The following is a 17,763-nucleotide window of genomic DNA, read 5'->3' as shown; positions in this document are numbered from 1 at the left end:
CAGGACCCCCGCTGCGCACAGAAGGGTTGTGGTTTGGGGGGACACCACGGTGCTGTCTGTCCATGGGGCTGAGCGGTGTTTAAAGTGATGGAGAAAGCGGGTGGGAACCGTGGCTGGACCCTCTCCCCTCCCAGAGAGGGCACCACACACCCCAGCTCTCCTCTCTGAAAGCATCCCTGGGGTGGCACGGGGCTGGATGGCTGCTCTGCTCCCCCAGTGCTGTCAGCCTACAGCAACACTGCCGGTGCGCTGGAGGACTTAGCAGAAATAGTTTGTCCCAGTGATCCCCCAGGAGCAGAGAGGCTTTCTTGGGCCAAGGCTTTTTTCCTGGTTTTGGAAAGACAGGGATGGATTTGGGAGCTAGGTGTGTTGGTTGCAGAGCTGCTTATTTTTTTGAGGGGCTGACAGTGGTGAAAGGATGACTTGAGCAAGAGCCGTGGTCCCCCAGGTCTCAGATTGGGGTCACCAGGTATCGCAGGGATGTGTGTGACCGGCAGCAGCCCTGCGTGTGGTGAGGCCGGCACCCAGCCCTCTGTGCCGGCTCTGTGCCTCTGCCAGCTCTCCAAAAACAGCCTGGGATCTGAGAGAAAAGTGGGAGCCATGCTGCACGTGGGACCTGCATTTCTTGGATGGCATCACCCCCAGCATGCCAACCACTGCTCTCCCTGCTCTGCAGGAGCCAGGACGGGATCTGGCTTTGGTGGTGCTGGGGACCCCAGAGCCGGGGGGACCCCAGAGCCGGAGCCGCTCGCACACGCTGCCCATGGTGGGATGTCAGTGGAGAGAAATGACCCAGCTGTGTGTGCACACACATGCTGTTGATAGAAACCATATTGGTGCTTAATCCATTGGAGAGATTGCTCAGGAAAGGCTTGCTCTAGTGAAAACATTAATGCTGTAAAGCTGCCAGGGTCGTTGTCTGCTCGGGTTATTCGCTGCACGTGTGCGGGGTGAGCTGGCATGGCTTTGCAGGAGTGGCTCCCTGCCGAGGCTCCGCTCTGCCCCTCCGTCCTGCCTGCCGTGGGCAGCTGCCTGCCACCTCCGCCACGCCGCCCTGGAGAGCTGCTGTTAGTTATCTTCTGCTTTGGTGCGTTGTGTTTTGCAGGACAGGAAGCGTTTTGGGGATATTTCCTGCATTTGTGGGTGGCTCTGCCTCCCCTTCCCATCACCCACGAGAGGCAGGGAGGTACCCGAGGGGTGAACGGCCGTGGGGTGGCCAATGGGAGGGAGCTCCATCTTATATACTAAATGCCAGTTGGGTCTCTGTAGAGCTCACAATATTTGATGGCCTTCTGCAAATCTCACTTTTAGAAATATATATACATATACCCTGGCAGGTGACCTGCCACTCTGCTGGGGCGAGGCACCCGGCATTAGATCCCCATTCCCCTGTCCTTTGGTTTCATTTACACCTTTGTCAAAATGAAATGGTCATGTCTGGTTGAAAGCACAAAATCTTGATAGTGGGGTTCAGGTGAAGTGGCTGATGCTGGAGACAGAGTGAAACGTGATAACTCTGTCTTGAATTATAAATGGCCCAGGCTCAACTCTGCTCCACAAAGCTCTTACAACTGGCATGCAGTGGAAAGCATCTCTGGAAGCGCCTCTGATTTATGGTCTAGCTGCCCCCTTAGAAAGGATCTGAAATAATCGGAAGGAGACATCGCTGGGCAATGTAAGAAGCCTCTTATCTCTCTGGGTGCGCAGACCTTCCTCGCTTGAACGTGCTCCTTTATCTGAACCTCTGGCTCAGCCTTTCCTGGCGCACGGGGGGAACTTGACAGTGATCGGGATTAATGTCAACGGAGGAGAGTTTGCGCCCAGCCGGGAGGGAGAGTCAGTTGTACCAGGGTGTGGATGAGGATGCATTTCACCACCTTGGTAAACCACCCCAAAAAAGTTTTCCAGGACCCATTTCCCCATGCTGTGGGAGAGTGTGGAGCTTGCCAGGGGTTGTGCAGTGCTCGGCGGCTGTCCCCTTTCCTGTGGCCGGTGGTGCAGGTACCCTGGGTGGCTCTTGCCCCCATCCCAGTGATATCCCAGCCGCAGGCTGTTTCCACGGGAGGGACCCACAAACTCCTCCTTGAGCGTCCAGGCAGCATTAGGGCCAATCACCAGCAGGAGCCTGTCGAGGATGATGAAGGAATTAGTCCTTCGCCACTGAAAATCCCTTGCGAATCGCTTTGGATAGAACGGCAATAATGCACTTGTAGTGTTTAATTTTCTGTGCGTTTAGAGATGCAAGGAAGTCGTTGCCGAAGATATGCTTTATTTGAGGTTTAATGGGGGAAATTAGCAGGAAATAGCTGGTATTACCGAGCTACGTGACGCTGAAGGGTAAAAAAGCCTCCAAGAAAGGCGGATTTTCTTTTCCTGAGAGATTGAAGGCTAAGCAGATTGAAACCAGAGAAAAGAAATGCGCTGCCCAATTAATCACAACAGTTTCAGTGCAGCTGAGTGGGTAAAACCAGGGAAGGGGGGGCACACACAGGACGACTGTCCCTGCTCCCGGCAGCGCTGCTGGCACTGTTGCCCGTGCCGGCACCTTCCCCTGCACATGGGGGGCTGCTGGCGGCCGTGGGCCCATCCGAGCCGGGGGGCTGGGGTGGGTGGGAGACCCAGGGCACCCAACTGCCTGGCCAGAGGACTTTGCTGATGACATGGGGGCAGTGAGGGGCCCGGCGCCCATGGGACCCCCATCTTGTGTGGAGTTTGGCAGGCAGGGATGTGTTCAGCCCTGGCTGAAGTTGGCGTAACCCATCCGTCGGGTTTGATCTCTTCACAGCTGATCAGAAGCATGCACAGCATCACCCGTGAACACTCTTCTCACTGCAGTGTCTCCCATTTTCTCGTCTCCCCCCCGCAGGAGTCCAGCAGAGGAAGGAGCAGGACGCAGAGGCACAGAAGAAGGCAAAGGAGTGCGGGCGAAGCGTGCTCAGGGTCTCCCCGGACCAGGGATCAGACGTGTACCTCCTCAGGAAGATGGTAGAGGAAGTGTTTGATGTGCTTTATAGTAAGAACCTTCACGCTTCCATTTGGGGATTTGGATTGCCCCCAGGGCTCGCTGAGCTGCCTGGCGCCGTCGCCGGATGCGGCTTTTGGCCCCAGCCTGGCTCCCCGGCGAGGGAGCAGGCGCCTGGCAGGGGCGGCGTGGTGGGATGTGCTCCTGCGTAGGGTTAGCGTTGCATTGAGATGGGATCTAGCCACTGCTCCTTCACTTTCCAGTGCCCCAAACTGGGCAAAAAAAATCCCCGTGCTGGGGGGAGCATCCTCCGTCCCCCTGGCCAGGCAAAGCCTCTGCCGTGCCCTGAGTGTGTTTTTTCAAGCACACCTTTATCCCTGATGCCACATCTACAGCACCTCTTTCACAAGCACTGTGTCGGGGCTCTGCAGAGACTCGCTCACCCCTCTCCCCAGCAAGTCTATTTAAAAGGAAAAAAGATGATTTTTCTAGCAGGCGGCCCTGCAGCCCCGGCTCTGAGGGACGAGCTGGTGCCGTTCCAGCACATGCATCATCCCCAGCAATAAAGCTTCTGCAATTAAAATGTAGATGACCATATGGCTGTTGATATGTAACCCAGTGGGTTGCAGAGCTCCCTCCGGGCCCAATCTGCGGAGGCTTGAGCGGCGGCAGCGCCTGCTTCTCGCTCGGGAGGTCCCCGCTGGAGCCCCTGCGGAGTGGCTGGAGGTGGCGGCTGTGCTCCCGGCTCGTCTCCTGGTGGCGCCTACGGAGCCGTGCTGGCCTGGGTAGGAAAAGCGAGGTTGGGTTAGGAAAAGGGGGCGGTGAGCCCCAATATTCCCCTGTGCTGCGCAGCAGGTTGCATTAGCCCAGCGCAATGCTTTGGGGGAGTTCAGGCCATGCGGCTGGACCAGCTGCAGAACCGGGTGTTTCACTTTCCTGGGTGCAGCTCCCCATCACCATTTGGGATTTGGGGTGAGCTACTGAGCCCTGCCAGGGCAGTGCGGGTCTCCCTGAGCCCGAAGCGCAGGCGTTGCCCCTGTTTGTGGGCTGGGTTTGGGAAAGGGTGCTCCCACACGACGGGAGGGGGATAACGGGTGCTCCCACCAACCGCCCTGGGCTTGTGCGCAGGATTTGCTGCTGCTGGCTGTCGTTTGGCACTCACCTCGCCAGCGCCTGCCGTGGGCTACACAGACAGAAAGGGGAGATGGCATCCCTTCCCCCAGGGACGGACAGTTGCTGAGGTTTTCTGAAACCACTTAAAGGACTTGGAGGTGATGTTCTCATTAACAGGGATAATCAAATCCTCTCGCTGCCTCCAAAAGGCTGGGCCTAAGTGGGAAGGAAGGGGCAATGCAGAAGAGCCAAGGGAACGGGGTGGGGAGGGCGTTTTGGCGCTGGTTGGATCCCCACTCTGAGCTGCAGCTCTCGTTCTCCTCCTGCTGGGAGAGCACTAGTCTTTACAGGCCTCTTGGGAATATGGGAATTATTCATATATGACATACCATAAATATATAAGTGCATAAAAATGCTTGACCAGAGTGCATCTGCAGGGGGGTGTACAGACCACACGCCCATCCATTGGGATGAGTTTGGCCATGCTCTTTACCTTGCTATGTGTGTGGCCAAGCTGGCCGTGTCCCCAGCCCGGGGTGGCCGTCATCGCCATGGCCAGTGGTAGTGGCAGGAGGAGGCTGGGCATCCCTGGGCCGGTGGTTTTGGCCTGGCGTTGGGTGTCCTTCTGGCTTTGGGTGTAGTTCTGGCATTGGGCATAATTCTGGTGTTAGGTGTAATTCTGCCTTTGCTGCCGATTCAGTAGGATCAGCTGTTTCCATCCCTGAGCTGCTGGATGGGGAAACCTGCCGGGCAGATGCTCTGCGCCCGGCGTGCCCACTGGGAAGAGCCTCTCCCAGTTGAGTGGGGAGAAATACTGCAGGAGATAGCAGGTGCCCTGGGGTGATTCTGTTTCCAACACCGAGAGGACTGTCAGAAATTAACAGTTATCTTTCTTATGGTTTTAGAGGTTTTTTTATCCTTTCAGTTGCCTCCCATCAACAGGGATTGGAAACAAAAAAATCTTAGAAAATGCTCAGTCAAAAAGATCGCGTATTCCCTCCAGAGCTGGGTAATCTCTGCACCAACAGGATGACTGATTACCGCCGGCTTCTATTAAACAGGCATTAATGATGATTATTGTCTCTCTTTAGCTAAACCATGAGTCTCTGCACGGCAGCACGAAGCTTGGTGAAGGTCACTTTGACAGTAATGCATTCCCCATAAAAATATGTTCGGGGAGTTGTTGAGTGTTGGGTTGATAAGGAGCCACCGTGGGCATCGGGAGCTTTTCCCCATCACGAATGAGAGGTGATGGAGGGAGATGGAAAGCTGCTAGAGCCGGGGCATCGGGGCAGGGAAACCATCAGTACCCTCTGGGCTTGCAGAAAATGTACTCTCTGTGTTGCGGTTCAAAGGTTTGTTTTGAAACTTCTGTTATTGGCTTAATTAAAACATTATCCACCCCGCCTATAAGGAACCTTGATGGCTTGTGCAAGTCGCACGTCGTTAGTTGTCACACGTTGCTTCAAAGAACATGTTGGAGAAATCACTTTTAATAGGGACTTGCTGACAGTGCCACAATAAAGAAGAGAGAAAAAAGAAAAGATTTTAAAGAAAAGCAACAATATAAAATCCCACAGCTATTTCAAGGCCCTGTAATCTCCTCTGTCTGCCCCTCAGCCTGGAGACGAAGGTGCAGACACCTTGCCATGCAGCCAGATGTTCTGCATCTGGAGACTGCTTTGCCAGACAGGTCACATTCCTGCACGGCTGTTTCTTCTGCTTCGTGCTTTCAGCACCAGATTTATTGGTTGCGGTGACTTTGGTTGGTTTCCAAAGTGATTTTTCCACAGAGGGCAGCTCAAGGGTTTGGTCATTCCCTGAAACCCTTCAGAAGGGGGTAATTTTCCAACGGTGTCTTGCCTGGAGAGCACCATAAGCATCTCCCGTTTGGGCATGTGGGTGCTTTAGCCGGTTTAGAAAATCTCTGTAGAGCTGCGATGCTCACTGGTTGTCTTCTGCTGCCGGGGAAGGAAAAGCAGTTTGCTCCCAACTCCTTGGGGAGATTTTGGTGTCAGAGGTACAACAGAGCCAGCCCCGCATGGTGGGGACAAGAGGAGCGGGTGAGATTTCTGGGCTGCTGGAGGCGATCACACAGCCAAACGTATCGATGTTTGTGCTGCCTGCGAATGGTGGGGTGGAGGGAAACTGTTGGATTTTTTTCTTCTTGTCTCTCAAAGTGCATCAAGGCTGCCTGACAGCACCAGCAATCAAAGTACTTTCCATTCTTCCAGGAGGTAAAATAAGAAAACTGACTGAAAATAAGGTTCCCAGAATATCTCAGTAAACATGAGATAAAAATCAGTGCGAGCCCTTCAGCCTCCTTTGTCAGCTCTCTGCTCCTTCCCAGCTTGCCGGTGGCCACATCCCTCGCTGACACGTGTCCGGGGGGTGGGCTTGTGCCAAGTGACCCCACCTGAGGATTTTATTGCACAACCCGAAAGATGATCAGGTTGAACTTGGTGATCTTAAAGGTCTTTTCCAACCTAAATGATTCTATGAGACATCTGCTTATTGGCTTTTGTGAGCTTTTTATTAATTAGCGCTTTTAGAAAGGGCTTGGAGGGCCTTGCATGCTAAGCGCAGAGGTAGGAAAAGGTTTTTCTTCTCATAATGTTTCCGTCGGGATCTCTTGCTCTTGCATTTACTCCTCCAGCCCGGCTTGGCCGCGGTCAGGGGCACGGGGTGTCTGTCGGTGTGTAACTCTGCCCCCTCCCCAGGTGAAGCCGTGGGGAAGAGCAGCGTGGTCCCTTTGCCATACGAGAGGTTCCTGAAAGAGCCGGGCTTGCTGGCGGTGGCCGGCTTGCCTGAGGGGATCAGCTTTAAGAAACCCATGGAGTATGACGTGAAGTCCCTGATGGCCATCTTAGAGCACAGCCACAGCATCCGCTTCAGGCTAAAAAGGTAATTTTGGGGATCCCCGAAGGAGCAGGAGGGCAGCGAGCCCTCGGGATGGCAGCTCTTACAATGCCGGCAGATGGCAGAGATTTTGCACGGAGCAGGCAGGAGGGTCCCTCCCATGTCTCAGCTTCTCCCCTAGACCCAGAAACCTGGGTCCAGCCATGCCAAAGCCAGCCTTGCATGGAGTTTCACCAGTGTTAGGTGGCTCAAGACTGTTTCAGACTCGTTGCTATAATAAGCGTGTGTAAATGTGTGCATTAACCACATCACTTTACGTGTCTTCGACGAAATTTCTGCTGCGGTAAGCTAAGTGCTTTTCTGTCTCCAGAGGGTTTTCCAGTATAAATGCTGCAAGCTTCCTCCCAGGTTGAAATGCGGTTTTTAACGCCAGATGAGGAGGGAGGCGGGGGACCGCGTCGGGACAAACTCCCCACTTTGGCCACATTTTCACAAGGGGCTCGGCGGTTTTGGGTGCGTTTCCTCTGTGTTTGCCTAGCTGGCAGCACCTCGGATCCAGTCAGAGAAGTGCTGAGCGCTACCAAATACCTCCTCTGAAGGCTCGGCACTTCTGGAAAATCAGGCTGAGACAGCTAAAAGTAGGACACGCAGAATTCGAGCCGTCTGTGAGCTCGCGGCCGCCTGTCTCGTGAAGCACGTGGGCTTCCTCGGTCTGAAGCTCATCCCTGGGCTGACTGAGGTCCCCCTTGAACGCACCGTGGGGGCTGGGACAGGCAATGGAGTCAAGTGGTTACGGTCACACAAATATTTTACTCCTTAAACACACTGGGCTGTGGAGCTAGGTGGCTTTGCCCTAGCTAATATAAACACTTTGAACTACCATAAGACCAACCTGCTCCACTTAAAGAAGACAAAAATGGCGCAGGTGCCTGAAGAAGCTGGAAGAGGTTGGGTGATGGCTGTAATTTCTAAAACAGAGAGCCTGGCAGCCAGCAGTGCAGCGTGTCCCACCCTCCTGGGCACAGCTCTCCTTCCCCTTCCATGTCCTTGCTTGTCCTGGCTTAGCAGTGCCACAGACCCAAACCAACCTGTTTTTTTTCCTCCTCTTCTCCCTTTGTTCCCCTCAGGCCGGCGGACGAGCCCAGCCGAGAGCCGAACCCCAGCGTCGAGTTGACTTGTACCTCCCTCGCCTCCAAGGGCAGCCGAGACTCTGGTGCCAACGGCCCCGTGGCCAAACCCGCCGGCCAGGACGCCCCCTCTGCCGTCACCGTCACCAACTTCTTATACGGCGTCTCGCTGCCGACCCAGATCGCCATCGACCTAAAGCAAGAGGTGTCCTCCGGCTTGCCCGGGCCGAACGCGGCCGGCGAGGCGCTGCTGCCCAGGCCCGCGGGAGAGCTGAAGGTGCCTTCCTCACAGGAGTACAGCGACTGCTGTGGTAATAGCCTGGAGTTTGCTCTCAGACGAGGGCCTGGTGCGAAGCCCACCCCCCCGGCGCTGACAGGGGACAGGCCCGGGTGTTTTGGTGGTCCTTGGATGAAAATCGGTGCAAAGCTTGGCCCGTACGGAGATAAGCAGACCCCTCCACCATGCCGCGCTGCCAGCACACCTCCATTTTTGCCTTGAGACGCCGGGTGCTGCGCTGTGAGGCTGGAGGGGCAGCCAGGGGGGACGGTGGGACTTGGTCTGGCCAGGACCCCGATGGGTTGTCACCGGCCAGGGTGCACGAAAGAGAGCTGGCGGGGTCGGGTTGGCGTCACTGGTGGGCGACAGCACCCGGAGGCTTGTTCCGTGCCCGGAGCATCAGTCAGGCTCTCATCAGCCCTTTCTCCTTGTCTCCCCTCTTGTCCAGGACAGAAATCATTGGTCTCCGGAGGTCCCCTCATCCAGAACGTGCACTCATCCAAGCGCATCCTCTTCTCCATCGTCCACGACAAGACCGGTCTGTGTCCCGCTCCAGCGTTGGAGGTGGCCAGCAGCCACCTCTTAGGGAAAGGTTCCCCCCAGCCCCGTCTCTCCCCAGCGGTCTCCCACCCATCCCCATGCTCTGCAGGGACCCGGCAGCGCTGGAGATGCTGCAGCGGGGGATTTTTTCCCTTTACTTGCTGCAACATCTCAGCATCGCAGCCAAGATCCCTGCTTGGGTCTGTCCCTGCCATCTCCATGATGCTCGGTCCTCGTGCACTACCAGCCAGCTAGGAAATCCCATCCCTGCTTCATGCACAGGGAACCAAGGCATGGCTTTGAGTGAGGCTGTTTGCCCAAGCTGCAAACAGCAAATACCCCCTAAAAGCTTGGCGTTATTTCAAAATAACTGAAACCCACTAACCCCGGTGTGATTCTGCAGCGGTGCCCGGGGGGATCTGCAATGGGGAGGAGACTTTGCCATTTCACCACCTCCACCCCACCCAAGGGAAATGCAACCTAAAAATGCTGACGTGTTTACAGCGAAACCCTTCCCTGCCTGCGTTAAAAAAAAAAGAAAAAAATATGGGTGGGAAAGTTGGGAAAGAGAAGGAGATGAAAAAGCTCCGTTGTGAAATGGCCGTGCCTTTCAAAGATTCGTTTCAGGTTGAGTTTGCTCTGTCCCGGAGGGTCTTTCATTTCAGGGTTGAGAAGTTTTATGGGGTCATTTCATAGGAATCTGCTTTGCACATGCACGGCTGCAGGGGAGGTTGCTTGGGGCTGGGGCTGGGGCTGGGGAAGCCCAGACCTTATCTGCCAGCCTGGCAGAATCCGCTCAGGAAGAGGGAAATCATTATTTTTAAAGCAGCAAACTCCTGTTCCTGCTTCCCAGCGCTTCGCACAAGAAAAGTGCATCTGCTGTGTACGAACCATATGGAAGTTCCTTATTTCTTATCTTTTGTTTTGATAGATAAGTGGGACAGTTTTATAAAAGAAACTGAAGATATCAACACCCTTAGGGAGTGCGTGCAAATTCTGTTTAACAGCAGATATGGTGAGTAGGAGTTAATATCCCATTATGCATCTGCAGCGCTTGTGGTTTGCATATCATTATATAGCAATCATTTTTGTTCCCTAACACAGCAGCAGAAGCCATATGCTAGAGCTCCCTTCTCTTCCTAACACATTTAGCCCAGCAGCTCCCAGTCTCTGGGTGTCTGCTGAAGGTTATGTCAATATTTCCATTTGGAGCCCCCCCCACCGTTGAGGAATTTATAACTGGGCTGTAAAACAGCCCCGGTTTGAAGCATGGCATGCCGGGTCAGAGCGCACGGGCACTGCTGGCGCTTGTGGGCAAGGGAGAGCGGTGGCATGCGGCCGTTTTAAATTAACGTGGCAGGGGAAAAAAGAAGCTTGTCCTTATTGCAGCTGCTTTTTTCCACCTGCGCAGCTTACAGGTGTCGTTGGCGCTTCCCTTGCCATGGGCAGTGCTTTTGGGTTCGTTCCTGGGCGTTTGGGCAGCTGTAAGCTCAGGAAGTTGCTCGGGAATGGGCTGGCGGGCTGGAGGTTGTCGCCTGTACCATCATCATGCTGTGTAATTCATGAGTTATAGATGGGCTATAGATATGTGCTATGTCACTCGTGAGTTACATATGGGCTATAGATGAGCTCTGTAACTTATAAACTGTGTATGTGCTATGCAGCTTGTGAGTTATATAGCTCAGCAACCTGCCATGATTGAAAGGAGGTTGGGGACGGCACATGGGCCAGCTCACCTCTGGTTTGAGCAATGCCAGACGCGTTTAGGGGTTTTGGAGGACATCGTTAGCTGTGTTTGCTGCTGCATTGTCTCCCTGTTGTTCCATCTCCCATGGGCGAGCTGCTCCCAGGGCTCACATTCTGGGACAAGCAAAGGAGAAGAGGGCAGGAGGCACTCGGTCTGCTGGACTTCAAGCCTTTACACCTTCATTTTATCATCTGTAAAAGGAAAAGCATGTGTTTAAGTGAAAACCATGCATTCACCTTTCAGCTGAAGCCTTGGGGTTAGACCACATGGTCCCTGTCCCATACCGGAAAATTGCCTGTGACCCCGAGGCAGTGGAAATCATTGGCATCCCAGACAAAATACCCTTCAAAAGACCTTGCACCTACGGCGTCCCCAAACTCAAGCGGATACTGGAGGAGAGGCACAACATCCATTTTGTCATCAAAAGGTGGGTGGCGAGGTGGGCAAGGGGGACTGCGTAGCCTTGAGCGGGCTTGGGGATTTAAGCTCTGTTCCCTCCACCCAAAACTCATTTTACCCTTTTTTTATGGAAAAGAGCTAAACAGCTCTTTCTTTCCCCCCAAACCTCCATTTTTCATCTCTCTCTCCCTTTTTGCGAGGACGGGGCAGGGCTGGCCATACCATGGTCACCCCCGAGCCCCATCACCCTGTCGCAGGTCTGTGCGGGCATTGTTGGTGCCACCCTAAGCATTTTGGGTGGTAACAGGACCCTCCGATCGCGGCACGACGCTCTCCAATGGCATTTGGCGGGTGGGAGCGGTGCCTCTGGGTGGGAGGAGGAACATCCATATTCACACTGCACGGGGATTCCCCTCCACCTTGTTTTGTGGTGATCACTTATGGATGTCCTGTATGTACGATGATGAGGATGTATCGCCTACAGGCAGAGCGTTGTGTCTTGGTGTCTGCGTTTGCACTGGAGTAGGAGGAGTGGACGTTTTCCCGTTTATCTCTGCGCCGTGCAAGCCCTCTTTGCTTCTCCATCAGGAAAATCTGCTTTATAATCTATTTATTCAGTCCCTGCCTGTGCAGCACGTCTGTTGTTCCCCTGCTAGAGGTGTGAAACTATGGTGCAGAAAATTCCCAGCTAAGGCTCCCGAGGGGGCTAAAATCACTGACATCAACAGGACTCAGGCATCCTAAAAGGAATTAGCTTTCCAGATGTCGGCTGGTGGAGGAGCTGCTTTGTCCCGCACCGCTCGGGCTGTGCTGGGCTGGATCCTGGGACGTGCCCCTGAACACGCTTTGCTCCCATGAGTACCTTTGCATAGAAGTTGTGGGTGGCTCCAAAATACAATATTGGGGACAAAGGTGACATCCCCAAGGCTACGTGTGCCAAAGCGGGAGAGTGTAAATACTGCAGCTCTATGCTGGTGGCATCTGGTCGATGGTCTACGTCGTGAAGTGAAGGTCCAGCAGCAGCTACTTTGGTCCCATCGTCTCTTTTGGTAAAGCCAGCCTGTAGCAGCCTCATTTAATAAGTTAATTAAATGAAGAGAATGACTTATAAGCAGATTTAAAGGTGCTTTACTTAAAAAGTATATGCTGTAAGATTGCTTGGTTGCACAACAGGCTAAAAGGCTTTATTTTTTTAGCTGAAAAATTTATTTCCTTTTTTTAGGGAATGAATACAATTACTATTTTAACTTGGTTTAATGCTGTTCATTAGTAAAACCTAAAATTCAGTCATTAGAAGCACCTATTTCTAATCCCTTTTTTTTCCTTTCCTCCTAGGATGTTTGATGAGAGAATTTTTACAGGTACGTTCTCCACGTCCTTTGATTTATTGCCCACAAAATTGAAAGATTATCCAGAGAGGCAGAGTTGAAATAATGTCACCTGTAAGCAGGAAAAGTGCAGGACACTTGCAGTTATGCTCAGTGAGGAGAAGCCTTGTCCGTGCCCTACACGCAGGCGTGCTGAGATTGCCTTTGCCTGGGGTCGGTGCAAGCACTGTGCGCCCCTTAAATAGTGTTTTGAAGGTTTAAGCGAGAAAGCCCCGGTGTGTGAGGCTGGGCTGGCTCCCTGCGCCGGGCTGAGCTGCAGCTACAGGCAGCACATGGCATGTTTCTGTGCTTCAGGATGAAGGAAAATCACTGCTGGGGTCCTCACTGGTAAATTATTCTCTGGTTTTGGCTGGGAAGTGCTAGCATCATCCAGCCGCTGACTGTTTTTAAAAGAAAAACAACCGAAATCCATGTTTTCAGTGACAAAACCCTGAGAGGGGGTTTCTTTGGCTTTCTTTGCCTCGTGTTTTTACTCCTTTTGGTTTGAGCTGGAGAAGCCAGGCTAAGGGCTTCTTGGCAAATAACAGGAGACAGGTATTGGTGCGGTCCGACCTGACCCTCGTGCCAGCAGCTACCCCCATCCCACCGCCCTGATACCTGAACCTGAAATATGGCACTGCACCCGAACTTATCACCACCCAGCCCTGCTCCCGGATTGCCTGGGCTGGGCTCACAAGTAAGGACCTGTTTTGGGGTGGTGGTTTTTTTTCTTCCCCAAGCCGCCAACCCCTCACCCTGGCAGCTTTCCCAACACCACCTTCTTCTCTGACATCTCCGTCGGTCAAATTAACCCTTGTGGCCCCATGACAGCCCTGACCCCAAGGGTGATCCCTGGGGACGATGAAACCAGAGCCACCCAAAGGGGACCTCCAGCAGAGCCTGGAGGGGGTCCCACCTCCATGGGGGGGTTTCTTTGTCTCCAGCCCAATTAATGACTTTTTTTTGCAAGAAAAGGATTTTTTTAAGCTCTAACCCAGCCCCAAGGGATGGAGCACTGAACTGTGTCTTGGGATGCTTGGATTTTCCTTGCAAATCCATCACGGTTGCACTGTATCTGGGGGGAGGCATTGCATATGTCTGTACATCAGCTCAAGAGCTGCTGATGGAAAGCACCATGCTATGAGCTCGGGGGTTACCTGGCAGGGAGGTCCAAGTGGAAACTAGGAGATGAGGCAAACCCGGGAGGGCTGGGGCAGATGGCGGTTCCCCCTCCCCTGCCTGGTCCCTGCAGGGCTATCAGAAGCAAAACACATTAAACCTGGCTTTTTGTGATTTGCGGCAGCACATCTGACTGTGCAAAAAAAAAAAAAAAAAGCATCTGCTGAGTCAGGAGGTGCCATTTTTGCAAAGACACTATTTTCCAAGCAGAGCTGTATTTTAAATTGCCGACTGCAAAGTATCCCAAAGCTTCCCCATACAGTTTTGCTCACCCTTTAATTAAAATACCCACCACTGCTAGGAAACCTATTTTTGCTATTCCCCTGGGTAGCAGCTTCAGGCAGGCTTCGCTGCTGCAAGAACAAGATTTGGTCCATAGAAAGCACAAATTAAAAGGAGCCTTTTGGAGTGTCAGTAGATAAATAGTGTCTTTAAGGCTCTATGTTGCTGCTGGTCCCAATGCCAGAGCCCTGCCCTTCCTTGCAGGCTGAAGCCGAAAGGAAACAGGCTTCATGTACCCATGGACGGGATGTTTTTGGAAAGGTGGGGATGTTGCAATGGCACTTTGAGACCAACAAAGGGCCTTTGGCAGCAGCTATTTAGCAAGACACCTGCATGGTTTCTGCAGCCTCGCAGCGTAATTTCGTTCCCTCCTTCCCCCAGCACTAATCCTTCAGCTCTTTGCTCACCTTCCCTGCCCGATTTTCATTCCCTACCCTGCCTTCAGATCATGCTTTTCATCTCCAAGGTCATTGCTGAGGCTTTGTCTCAGCTCCTTTCAGGTTGCTGAGGAACAGGGAAGGGAGAGAGGAGGTTTTTCATGGTGACAGGATGCTTTTGTCCCCTTCCGCGTCACTGCAGCAGAGGTTTCTCCTGTTTCGTGCAGGGCTCGGAGCTGTGGGATGGGGCTCCCCATGGCACCGCTGCACTGGGCTTTGCCGAGCTCCCGTCCAGCGCAGCACATCCCCTCCCTTGGGACAGGGGGCTTCTTGCTCTGGGGCTTGCTCCTGCAGTGCTGGTCCATGGCCCTGGCCATACCTGCATTTCCTAAGCCTGGTCCCCACCTCTCCGCACCCTGTCCCGGCAGCCAGCCCTTTCTGGAGATGCTCCAGCCCCAGCAGGGCTTCCCAGCACGCACTTAGTTATGCAGAAGTTTAAGCAAGCGTCTTGCTATTGTTTTAACGTGTAAATCCGATTAAATCTGCACCCTTCTCTTTGCAAGCAGGTGACTGTTGAAAACCTGTCCCCCACCCTGACCTCAGCTCTGGGACCAGAGGGGGAAGAAATGGAGGTGGAAAAGCTGCATCGTCGTTGCCCTCTCTGGTTGCTAATTCTGGTTTTGCTTTTCCTTCCAAACCCGCCCTGTGCACCTGGCCGCAGGAAGCAAATTTACCAAAGATCCAACCAAGCTGGAGCCCTCCAGCCCCCCCGGGGAGATCTCCCCCGAGCCGCACCGCGGGGCCATGCTGGACCTGGCAGGGACCTCTCAGGCCAACTGCAGGTAAGTGGCACTCCTGTCCCCTGGTCACCGCAAAGTGACATCCCTCGGGGAGTTATTTTGGGGGCATTAATGTGCACAGCAGGTTATTGCTGTGCTGCCGGCTCGCGCGCCGGCTGGGAAGGACGGGCACGGGAGGGTGTGACGGGTGCAATTCCGTAAGCTGCAGCGCTGGGGAGATGTTGTAGGTAACATGGTGGGAAGGCGAGTGGCTGTCAGGGCATTGCTTTCCTGCCTCCCTAAAAACCCACTGCGATGGTACAGCTAGCCGGCACAGGAGGAGACGGAGCACCCCCATCCTTTTGCGAGCCAAAACAGCAAAGTTTGGAGTCACTGATTTTGGACAAAACTGATGAAATGAGGGCCGTGCCCAGGCAGGCTGGGATTATCTGCAGGCGCAATCTCCGGTGTTAAAGCATGGCCTAAGGATTCACCCTCAGCCGGCACTGTAACGCAGCATCCTGCTAATTAAGCGTTACTTGTTTATAAAGCTCACAGAGAGACTAATAGCGGATTAACGCCATGTTTTAATAAAGGTGGGGTTATAGAGTTCAGCAGGGCAGGAGGCTTTTTATGAGAGTACCTGTTCCCGGTACAATCATGCCATGAGCTAGATGGGTTTGTAATGTGCTGGCAGTGCCTATGGAGCGTATAGCGTTGCTTTCCAACCCATGCAGGGAGATCCAGAAGGTATTTTTCTCTTGTGTAGCCCCAGTTCCCTGCATTTTTGCTTCAGCTGATCAGAAGCAAGGTAATATTTAGCCCCAACATTTACCTTTAAAATCACTTTAAATAAGAGAAGTGGGGCAGCAGTTCATAGCAGTATAACTGATGCTCGCAGGCAAGGCTGTGCCACAGGGAAAGGAGCCTTTTCCCAGCCTTGCCCCCTGCACGGCCAGCTCAGTCGTGGATGGGTTTGCAAGCAGCAAAATGAGCTTTGCTGGGATGTCCATCCGCACACCCATGATGGAGGCCTCCGGCTGCAGGGAGGCTCAGGAGCAGGGGTGTAGGAGCAAGTGCCCCTCAGCCTTTCCAGCTCAAAGTCTCGCCGCCCAGTGCTGACACCTCCACCAGCTGGGGATGCAGACCGTGCTATGGGGTCGGTAATTTCTGCAGGCCGGGATGAGGAGATGGGGTAACTTGTCCCTATCTCCTCCATGGCATGTGTTGGGTTCCCCTCCCTCCTTGGGTCTTCGTTGACATGAGCTTGTGACAGGTTGGAGTCTTCTTCTGGTTCTCCCCAGTGCTGTTTCACATTTGTCCCCTTGGATGTGGCTGCTGCGTGCCTGTAAAGCCGTGCTCGCCTTGGGCGGGGGAACCTGCCACGTCGGCAGCGTTAGAGCGGGCAGCATGCGAGCCCGGTGGTGCACCAAGCACTGAAATCTCGCAGCTTTGGAGGGCAGACACCTCTTGAGCTGCCCAGTCCACAGGGCTGGCGTTCGTCACCCAGCCCTCTGGATATCTCCATCTTCAAAGGAGGGTTTGGGGCTGGTTTTACCCCACGGGGTTGGGATGGCTCTTGCACAGCCTTGCTGCCCTACTGCTTCAGGACACCACTGTGTCCCTTCCCAGGCTTCGTTTTGCTGAATGGCACACGCCAAATTCTTCTCATCCTCTCTTCCGCCAGGGATGGGGTGCCAAGAGCACCCATGGGTGTCACTCGTGCCCCATGCTACGCCACGGTGATGTTCCTGCACTTTGCAGAGGCTGGGCCCACTTCCTTGTACTGTTGGCTGCGAGTGCAATACAAGCTGTGCCGCGCTGGGGCTCTGATGCAAGGCAGGGTCAACCGTGGGCATGGGAAGGGGGTTAAGAGGAGCAGTTGTTTGGGTTGGCTTGCCTGGACCAGGTCTCTGTGGGTGATGTTGGTTTGCTCTGTGCATTGATATTGTATGTGGGTTGAAACGGTCAGTGCTTAGCATGCAGGTGTCACCCCCAAAGGACAGCAACCCCAAATGCTGTGCTGGGGAAGCGGGGCCGTGGCAGCACGGCCGCTCGCCCGCTCTGCCGGAGGGAGGCTGGCGGCGGCTGCCTTCGGGCGTCCGTGCCAGAGCAGGGCTGGCTGAGTCACACCAGCACCTTTCAGCAGCAGCAAGCTCAGTGCGCTGGCTGAGTCAGCCCTTTCCAACCATTTAAAAGGGGTTGGAGGAATCACACCGCACGAGTGCCTGTTTCACCCCTCAGTGATGAAGGGACTCTGGATGAGAGCCTTGGCCGAAGACGTCTGCAATGGGAACATGGCTGGGCTGGGTCCAGGCCTGAGGTGCCTCACTGGTGTTATGGGGAATTAAACTTAATCTTGAGGATCCCCAGCTAGGGCTTAGCCACAAAACCATTTCTCAGCCAGCTCTCGATTGCTCTTTGCACCTTGCTGAATCGCTCCGTGTCTGGAGGCGTTTAGACTTGGGGAGCGGCAGAGCATCCGTTGCGTGCTGGATGCCAGGGGAAATGGTGATGCTTCAAATACCACTGGCCTCTAAGCACGCTGCGGGGCTGAAACCTGGCCTGAGGCTTCTCATTTTCCCATTCATTTGTTAACATTTGCAATTAGGACACTTTTAATTTTTGCCACAGAAGATCCCACTGTGTAGTTAAATTGGTGTGACTGGAAACAAGGAGGTGGAAGAATGGGATATTAGGGATGTCGAGCTGGTTTCTGCAAAGCAATAGATAGAGAACCAGCCCCTGCATGTCT

The 17,763-nt window shown here is 53.9% G+C and overlaps 1 protein-coding gene across 4 annotated transcripts in view; it reads left to right on the top strand.

Annotated features, from left to right (window-relative positions):
* Nucleotides 1–17,763, top strand: part of GTF2IRD1 (GTF2I repeat domain containing 1) — a 67,861-nt gene that overhangs the window by 25,294 nt on the left and 24,804 nt on the right. For all 4 annotated transcript variants that reach the window (XM_087751589.1, XM_087751587.1, XM_087751588.1 and 1 more), the window contains exons 4-11: nucleotides 2,867–3,013; nucleotides 6,796–6,979; nucleotides 8,062–8,372; nucleotides 8,787–8,876; nucleotides 9,810–9,893; nucleotides 10,869–11,052; nucleotides 12,360–12,385; nucleotides 14,951–15,071. In XM_087751589.1, coding sequence (XP_087607715.1) covers nucleotides 2,867–3,013; nucleotides 6,796–6,979; nucleotides 8,062–8,372; nucleotides 8,787–8,876; nucleotides 9,810–9,893; nucleotides 10,869–11,052; nucleotides 12,360–12,385; nucleotides 14,951–15,071 — 1,147 coding nt within the window. The remainder of the gene's footprint in view (nucleotides 1–2,866; nucleotides 3,014–6,795; nucleotides 6,980–8,061; nucleotides 8,373–8,786; nucleotides 8,877–9,809; nucleotides 9,894–10,868; nucleotides 11,053–12,359; nucleotides 12,386–14,950; nucleotides 15,072–17,763) is intronic.

Source organism: Nipponia nippon, unplaced genomic scaffold (assembly GCF_047370975.1).
Source record: "Nipponia nippon isolate SJK-2023a ecotype South Korea unplaced genomic scaffold, ASM4737097v1 scaffold_15, whole genome shotgun sequence".
In the NCBI taxonomy this organism is placed as follows: Eukaryota; Metazoa; Chordata; class Aves; order Pelecaniformes; family Threskiornithidae; genus Nipponia; species Nipponia nippon.
Note: the sequence above shows the minus strand (reverse complement) of the source record. Positions and strands in the feature narration are given on the sequence as shown.